The 9,072-nt window shown below is 55.2% G+C and overlaps 1 protein-coding gene across 1 annotated transcript in view; it reads right to left on the reverse strand.

Annotated features, from left to right (window-relative positions):
• Positions 1 to 8,617, reverse strand: part of CAND2 (cullin associated and neddylation dissociated 2 (putative)) — a 29,830-nt gene extending 21,213 nt beyond the window's left edge. Inside the window, exons 1-3 of the mRNA XM_061128900.1 lie at positions 8,503 to 8,617; positions 3,322 to 3,465; positions 24 to 178 (exon numbers count right to left, since the gene is read on the reverse strand). Coding sequence (XP_060984883.1) covers positions 24 to 178; positions 3,322 to 3,465; positions 8,503 to 8,570 — 367 coding nt within the window. The 5' untranslated portion in view covers positions 8,571 to 8,617. The remainder of the gene's footprint in view (positions 1 to 23; positions 179 to 3,321; positions 3,466 to 8,502) is intronic.
• Positions 8,618 to 9,072: the final 455 nt, after the last annotated feature.

Below are 9,072 nucleotides of genomic sequence, written 5' to 3' on the forward strand. Positions count from 1 at the left end.
CCTGGTCCCTGGGACCTGGGTACCTGTGGCTGCAGCAGGGAGCTCCGACAGGACAGTCTTGAGGCCGATGCCAGCGATGTCTCGGAGCTGCTCCTTGTCTGACCGCATGTTGGCACAGAGGGCATCCACGATGGTCTCCACCTGGTATTCCTTCACTTTGCCCACCAGAGGACCCAGGCTGAGCAGGGGGGGGAGGGAGTGTAAGAGCCCAGGCTCACCCGAGCTAGGGTACCCCTCAGGTCCCCTCAAGGCTGTGGGGCCACATGTGCTGAGGAAAAGACTCAGATCAACAAGGAACTGCCTATCTTGCCAGAAAGAGGTACCCTCTGGCTGTGCTGACCTCCTGCCTGACACCTCCCAAAACTGCATCTCCTCCTGGATTTTGCATCTCAGCACATGGCTAAAACATCGAACCCGGAACCTCAGCTGGAAACCAAGGAATGCCCCGGAGCAGGGTTCTCAAACTTCCGCATGTATCAGAATCATCTAGAGGACTCGTTCAAACACAGATTGAACCCCAGATTTTCACCCCACCCCAGATTTTCAGACTTAAGGGGTCTAGGTAGGGGCCTGAAAATGGACATTTCTAGCAAGTTTGCGGTAGATGGTGCAGGGACCACACTTTGAGAACTTCTGCCTTAGAGGCTTGTTTCTCCAAGTGTGGTCACAGATCAACCTCATCAGCTCTATTCAGGAGACGCAAAGATGCAGAGCTTAGGTCCCATCTGAGAGCTCCTAGACTAGAATCTGTGCTTCAACAAAACCGCCAGGTGACCGGAAAGCACATTAAAGCTGAAGAACCGCAGAGGGCTTCCCTGGCGGCTCAGGGGTAAAGAACCCGCCTGCAAACGCAGGGAACACGGCTTCGATCCCTGATCCGGGAAGATCCCACACGCCTTGAAGCAACAAAGCCCCAGCACCGCAACCACTGAACCTGTGCTCTGGAGCCTGGGAGCTCCAACTACCGAGCCCGCATCCCCCAGAGCCTGTGCTCCACAATAAGAGAGGCCACCGCAACGGGAGAGTAGCCCCCGCTCTCTGCAGTTAGAGAAAGCCCGTGCCCAGCAGCAGAGACCCAGCACAGCCAAAAATAAAAATAAAATTATTTTTAAATTAAAAAAATAAAAACCGCACGAGACACACTGTTTCTCAGCCTTAAGTCTGCACTGCCATCACCTGGGGCCTTTTAAGAAATTGTTACCCGTGTACCAGCCCCAGAGTGTGAGTTAAATGGTTTCAGGTGTGGCCCGGACACTGGGGAGTTGTTTGTTTTTTTTTAATTTCCCAGGTGATTCTAACAGGCAGTCAAGGCTGAGGACCTCTGACCTAAGAGTGGTTCCCAGACGATGGTGTAGATTAGAATGCAAGATTCTTGGGTGCACAGCCTCACCTGCCTGGCCCGACCCCCTCCTGAATTAGAATCCCTGGGTGGGGAGCACACAGTTTAAACAAGGGGCTCACGTGTCTGCAGTGCACACGAGTTTGCAAAACTCTTCTTTCTCCATCTAAGTAATCACGGGTCCTCCCACTCAACCTCCTGTAGCACTGGTTCCCAGTACGGGTAAAACTGCTCTGAGGGGTGTTTTGGAAATTCACTGGCAGGCCTTCTATTAGTTATGCTCATCATAGCTAATGAGATGGCACTTCTGGCTTTTATTGAAGGGAGAGAGGGGAGGCCGGGTTTGACAGAAAGACAATATTGCAAAACCGTGTTTCTTGTCCTGCTGGAGTTTCTAACATCCCACTGGGCAGTCACACAGGTAAAAAGTCTTTCTTTAATTATCTGAGTCCTAAATTATATGTAATTTCGTTTTACATATAAACACAAAAATACTTTTCTGTACCATTTTAATATACTCTAAAATTTCTCAAAAAATGCAGTTATCAAGTAACTTGAAGGAAGACTGTAGTTTGTTGTTCTGGGAAACTTTACTGGGAAATGGTCACCATTTCAGAAATCTCCTAAAAGCAATGCCACTGTGCTGGTATTTGAGTCCCCAGCATCCGTACCTGTCTCCACCTGCTTGCTGCCTCAGCGCTAACAGCAAGCCTACACTCTGGTGCAGGCTCCCCGTAACTTTATTACATGTTGATGTGCCTGAGAATTTACGCACTGAAATACACACTATCTTACTAGCAACTGCGTTCCTCTTTTTCCTTTATGTGCCTGTTTAGGGCATTATATAAAGTGTTTTGTAATCATGGGTAGAGGCAGGTACTAGTATGCATGAATTTCATTTCATGGTAAGAAAAGAGTATTTCAGATTTTGTGTTATAAAGAGGGGTTACTGCTTTTGCTAGTAGGAAACCAGTCTACCTGATCTCAATTCCACTGTCAGAGGGATGACCAGACCACAAGCCTGAGCATGTCTGTTCCCCCGTGAGACTCTTTACTGAATTCCCCCACTCTTGGGGTCAAGTTGAAATTCACTACCAGCCCAGGACGCCAGGATCCAGCCCACAGAGTACTGTTTTGACAGATAGTGCCCCAGTTCTCTGTTGACCCCTGCTATTCCCCAGTGCCCTGCCCACCCCAGCACACACACACACACACACACACACACACACACACACACACGTCCTGCACATAACCCATCTTGCTTTTTCAACTCTGGGGGCAACCGGCAAAGGTCTCAGGATCACATCTCATGATGCCAGTGGCAAAGACCCCCGTGTTCTTTCACCCCCCACCATTTCTGTACGTGCCAGCCTGACTTTCTAGCTGCCAGCATCTACATCTGTGTCTGAGGGTTTTCTCTACCTGGAGATGTCAAGGAATGCATAACCCCCTGCCTACCCCAGGAACAGCCCTCAACCAAGGAAAGCTAGCAGGTGGGACCACCTTGAAGGTCATGTCCTACACTGCGTTCCAGAGACACCCCCAGGGTTAAGCGCCACTTGCCCACAGCGGTAAGCTGCTTGAGAAGTCATGCTTTATTGCTTTTCTTCCTTCCCCATCGCCCCACCAGCTTCCTGGGATCTCTTCCCTAATAAACTTACACGTGAATTCCTGCCGCAAGGTGTAACTGTACCCTGTACTTCCGGGGGATCCCAGACCAAGGCACTGTCCCGCTTCACTGGTTCTCTAAGGAGTCGCTCGGTCGTGTCCAACTCTTTGCAACCCCACAGACTGTAGTCCGCCAGGCTCCTCTGTCCATGGGATTCTCCAGGCAAGAATACTGGAGTGGGTTGCCATGCCCTTCTCCAGGGGATCTTCCCGACCCAGGGAGGCGCTCCACGAACTTCTCAGCCAGTCTTTCCCCAGTGGTTGGACCCCCAAAGGGGAGGGGCCCTCCGGCTCCCAGTGGGGCCGACACTCACCACTTGACTGCCAGGTTCTGCACCTCCCCGTTCTTGTCCTCCAGGAGCCGGAGCAGCATCTTCACCACCTTGCGCTCACTGTCCTCGTCCAGCTGGATGGAGTCCTTCTGAAGCTCCGACATCAGGTCACTGGTGGCCATGAACCTGGGCAGGGAGGGAGGAGAGGCATTGCCGAGCAGGCTCCGGGCCCTGGTGACTTGGGCAGTACCCTTACAGTTCCTCCAGGAGCACACGTTGATACAAAGGAGAACTCAAGAGCAGGTGGATTATCTGGGCTGTGGGCACTGCTAGGCCATCACAAGGAGTCCTGTGTGTGAAAATGTACTGACTTCCAGATTCTCTTGTTTGAATACAGTTGGGTCTACAGCCTATGGTTTTTCCAGTAGTCATGTACGGATGTGAGAGTTGGACCATAAAGAAAGCTGAGCACCAAAGAACTAATGCTTTCGAAATGTGGTGCTGGAGCAGACTCTTGGACAGCAAGGAGATCCAACCAGTCCATCCTAAAGGAAATCAACCCTGAATATTCATTGGAAGGACTGATGCTGAGGCTGAAGCTCCAGTACTCTGACCACCTGACGTGAAGAATCTGACTCACCAGAAAAGACTCTGATGCTGGGAAAGATTGAAGGCAGGAGGAGAAGGGGATGACAGAGGACGAGACGGTTGGATGGCATCACCGACTCAACGGACATGAGTTTGAGCAAACTCCGGGAGATAGTGACATGCTGCATGTGGTGGCAAAGAGTAGGACACGGCTGAGCGACTGAACAATAGCTTCCGGTGACAGTAACTGGCTCTCGGCAGTGACAGCTGCCCTCTGGAGATGGACACACACTCCACAGGCCTGCAGGATCTCCCCAGGCCCACTGCACCTGCTCACTGGCTCTTGCAGGCACTTGATAGCAGCAAGGTGAGATGCTGTGAAGTCCAGATCACAGAGTGGGCGGCCCCAGAAAAAGAGTCAGGCTTTTGATCCCCCCCCAGGCCTCCTCACACCAGCCTGGTTTTCTAGCTTGAGTAAGTCAACCAAGAACCTCCTCCAGCCCTGCACCTCACAACCCACCAAGCTAAGCCTCCTAGGGCAAAAGTGGTCACAGTAGGATTCCAGCCTCATCTTTGCAGGCTCAGACCTACTGCTGGATGTCCCAGTGGGCCCCAGGGCCCCTCAGGCAGGAAGGCGCTTGTCAGTGTCACAGCTGTTTATCTTTATCCCACAGCTGGGATAAGCCTCAAGCTGCTGACAGAAGGAAAGAGGTTGGGCTGGAGGCAAGGAGAGGGTGGCAGGGTTGACGATGCCCACCTCTGGGCCTGCCTGCTGCAGAAGCAGCAGCCAAGGTCAGATGAAGGAAGAGGTTTGGATCTGAGCCAGGACAAGGCCGAGGGTATGGGCTCCCCTGGTGGCTCAGTGGTCAAGAATCTGCCTGCCAATGCAGGAGATTCAGGTTCGATCCCTGGGTCGGGAAGATCCCCTGGAGGAAGAAATGGCAACTCACTCCAGTATTCTCACCTGGGAAATCCCATGAACAGAGGAGGCTGGTGGGCTACAGTCCATGGGGTCGCCAGTCGGACACGACTAAACAACAGTGACAAGGCCGAGGGTAGCCACATGCACTCCTGTCTGTCCAGCTGAAGGGATATTCAGAGAAGGCAGGCAGGACACTGCAGCTGAGTTTCTGCTGCAATTCGTGGAGACCCAGCTCAGCCTGGCAACCCAAGGGATGTGCTCCTTTGCCCAAGATGGGCCTCCTGCCCCTTTCTTTCTTTTCCACCTACCGAACTCCTATTCATCTGCCAAGGGCCCAACTCAAATGTCCCAGTCTTGGGAAGACGCCTCTCACCATCCTGCCCAATCCTCCACCCACAGTCTCTAAGCACACTTGGTCTCCCTGGACAGGAACCTCTCAGAAACCCTGCACCCCTTCATTATAGCACCTCTCACACTGCACTGCAAGCTTGGTCACCAGTGTCTCCTCCATTTAACATGAACCCACAGAGGCCTGTCAGTTCCTCTCTGAGTCTCCAGGCCCAGCACACAACTGGCCCAAAGAGGCCCTGAGGGGGCAGGGTGAGGACAGGAGGGGAAGGAGGGTTAGAGTCAGCCCCTAACAGAGCTCAGAGCCAAAGAGCTGTGTGGAAATCCAAACACTGAAACCCATTCGTCTGAAACATGCTCCAGCATTTCAGACGCTGCCAAGTTCCTGCAAATACTCAGCTCTCAGAGATATATTAATATATGTGTATATGTGTATGGTGGTGGTAAGACGGGTAAAGAGGAAAGGGTATAACTTGGTAGATAGGAGCCTGGGCACTGAAGTTTGGCTTTAAGTAAATACACTGGTCATGTCATTTATCACCTGGGTGACCTTGAGCAATGGCTCCTCTCTCAGCCTCAATTTTTCTATTTACAAAAATGGGAATTTTCTTTGCCCCATTTCATTAACATCCTTGGGAGGTTTTAATGGGACAACCAGCTCTTAACATGAGGCAGGTGAGGAAACTAGGCTCAGAGAGGTTGCAAGAACCGCCCACTGTCATCCAGCAAGTCGGGAAAAGAATCAGCCCGCCACTCAGCTCTCCTGGCTCCTCAACCAATACTACTGTGTGTTTTCAAGAAATGATGTAGTGGGGACTTCCCTGGTGGTCCAGTGGCTAAGACTCTGTGCTTCCACTGCAGGGGGCCCCGGTTCCATCCCTGGGTGGGGAACTAGATCCCACATGCTGCAACTAAAGATCAAAGATTCCGTGTACCCCCACTGAGTGAAACCTGCCACAGCCAAATCAACAAAGAAATATTCCCAAAAAATGATGCAGGAATTCCTGCAAGACCCCTCAGATTACTGGTTTCACTGCTGGAGTCTGAGTGGGAACAGAACAGCCTCCTGCTCATAGTGCGGACTGGGAACAACGGGGAGGCAAGATTCCCTCCACCTGCTTGGGACCCCCACTTGCAGTCACCACCCGCCTCCAGGAGCCAGAGGACACAGTCTCAGTTTCATTCCAGAGAAACCCTAGAGGCAACTCAGCTGAAACACTGGGCCACATGGGTGCCTGGACAGCTGGTCAAGCAGGACCCAGCCCCCCTGGTATTCGGACTGTAAAAATAGACACCATCCTCATATGCTTGGGGGTGGTTTTAAGTGTTCTCAGGACCGCTGGCAGAGCAGACTGGACGGGCTTCTCAGGCTCCAGTTGGCAAGGCCGATTCCCTCTCCTGGAGCCTGGCCCCGAAGCCCCAGATGGTGGGGCACATCCCCTCGGCCACCAGCCGGCTGTGTGACCTTGAGCAAGTCACTCCACCTCTCCAAGCCTCTGGAGACCAGGAAGAACAATCACGACCATGCAGGCAGATGGGAGGACTGAATGAGATTATACTGGACGACAGGGAGCCCGGGACTCAGAAAACCTTCACTGAGCACCTACTGTATACCCAGAACAGCCTCCGGGACACAAAAGCAGAGTATACAGTCCAGTGGTCCAGGGACTCCAGGTCTCGCAGGCTCCAGAAGAGAATGTAGCAGAAACATGGGACAGGCACTGGAGGCATCCCAAGGAGGTGATGACTGGGTAGAAGCTAGCCTGGTGAAGCAGGGAACTGAAGGGACAAAGAACTTCCAGGTAAAGGCCCAAAGCAAAGAGACGCTGCAGCCTTCTGCTGCGCACAGAATCACAACAGTGTCCCTGAGGCTTCTCTGGTGGCTCAGGGGTAAAGAATCCGCTTGCCAATGCAGGAGATGTGGGTTCGACCCCTGGGTCGGGAAGATCCCCTGGACAACGGAAATGGCAACCCACTCTAGTATTCTTGCCTGGAGAATCCCACGGACAGAGGAGCGAGCCCGGCAGGCTACAGTTCACGGGGTGGCAAAAGAGCCAGACACAGCTTAGCCACCAAACAGCAACAACAAATTAAGCATTCACCTGGTGCCAGCATCCCACATAGTTAACTCTTCACACCAACCCTCCAGGTGGGTTGCTATTACTCCATTTCACAGAGCTTCTGAGGCTCAGAGGGATTAAGCAGCTTGTCCACAATCACACCACCAGTAAATGGCTAGAGGCAGGATCTGAACCCAGGACTGTGGCTCTGAGGCTCTACTAAAGCAGCGGGTCTACTAAAGGGGGGCTGTGAAGGAATGAGTTGCTGAAGGCGGGTGAGGGGCAGGGCCTCAGTCTCCTCCCCAGTCAAGAATCAGACAGCCTTGCCAAAATCTCATCCTCTGTGTTAGACTGACCTGGATGTGGCCGCGGATTCTCCACTTCCTAACTCTGCGACGGCACCTGAGCCCTTTCTGCCTCTGAGCCTCACTCTCCCCATCTGTAAAATGGGGTAACCCAGACCGAATGCCCAATGGGTGGGCGTGGCTATCTCCTCTGAAAATTTCTTACAGCTCAAAGGGTCCAGAACAGGTTGTGTGATCATGGGCCAACCCTTTCCCCCCTCCCTGGGCCTCAGTTTCCCCAGAATAGGAGGAAGTTGGACCGAAAAAGGGAGTGGCCCAGAAAAACGTAGAAGCCCCCATCCGAAGCATCACCTACCCGGGCCTGCAAAGCCACTCAGCCCAGCCCCCTCCCGCAGGCAGGGTCGGAACAAACCCGCGAGGGGAGGGACGGGGAGAGGGTACCCCTCTGAAGTGCGGGGGTGGAGGCCTGCGGTGAAGTCGCTGAGACGGGGCAGAGCTGAGGGTCCCAGTGAAAAAGTCAGCCCTGGGGGCTGGAGTCCCGGGAAGGGAACGGGTTTCAATGCGGAGAAGAGGAGGCAGGAGAGGCCGAGGGCTTCAGCGTGGGTTGGAGAGGAGGGCCGGGGCCCATGGCACGCGCGGAGAGATGCGGGCTTGGGCAGAAACCCAAGAGAGGAGAAGCTGAGAAACCGGGTGTCGGAGGGCGGAGCGGCGGGACGCTGAAGGCAGGGGCTGAAGTTTGCGCGGTGGGAGACGCAGCTGCGGGCTGGAGTCCCGGAGAGGGCCGGGCAGCGATCCGCGGACAAGGGGCGCCCCCCCACCCCGAGCTCCCGCGCGGGGCGCAGAGGCGGGGAGGGGGCGTCTCGGGGGCCGGGGTGGAGCTCCGGGAGGGATGCGGGCCGGGGGCTGCAGGGTCCCGGGGGGCAAGGGCCGGAGCTCCGGGAGGGGAAGGCCGGGGTTTCGGGGCGGGGCAGCCCGCCGCGGGGCCCGGCCGCGGGCGCACCTGAAGTCCTTGTCGCTGGACGTCATCTTCTCCAGCAGGCTGGAGATGTGGAAGGCGGCGGTGCTCATGGTGGCTGCGCCGCGGGCCGCCGGCGGGAGGGAATATGGCGGCGCGGGCCCCCTCCCCCGCCGCGCGGGCTGCGCTCAGCGGACAGAAATAGCCGCCCCCGCCCCGCCCCGCCCGCCGGCGCGGCGCTCCCAGCGGCCGCGGCCGCCGCTGCGGGAGGCGGGAGGCGGGAGGGGCCCGCCGCGGGGCTCGCGGATCCCTCCCCGGCGTCCTGGTCGCAGACGAGGGCCCATCACCGGCTTGCACACTCCCGCGGACCGGGAGCTCACCACCTCTCAGCGGACAGCTCCTCCCTACGATTCCCCGTGGTGCCCTGGATCCTGCTAGCGAGACACAGTCACGGTGACCAGAGAGTCTCCGGTGGGAGCCCCCACCTCGGTCAGTTCTGCTCCTGTGAGGCCTTGGCCAAGTCACTTGACCTCTCTAAGCCTCAGCTTTCTCATCTGTAGGCATTCCAGAAACAGGAGCTGCTATTATCGGTCAATCCAACCAGCGCATTTCCCA

This window comes from Dama dama, chromosome 24 (genome assembly GCF_033118175.1).
Source record: "Dama dama isolate Ldn47 chromosome 24, ASM3311817v1, whole genome shotgun sequence".
Lineage (NCBI taxonomy): Eukaryota > Metazoa > Chordata > Mammalia > Artiodactyla > Cervidae > Dama > Dama dama.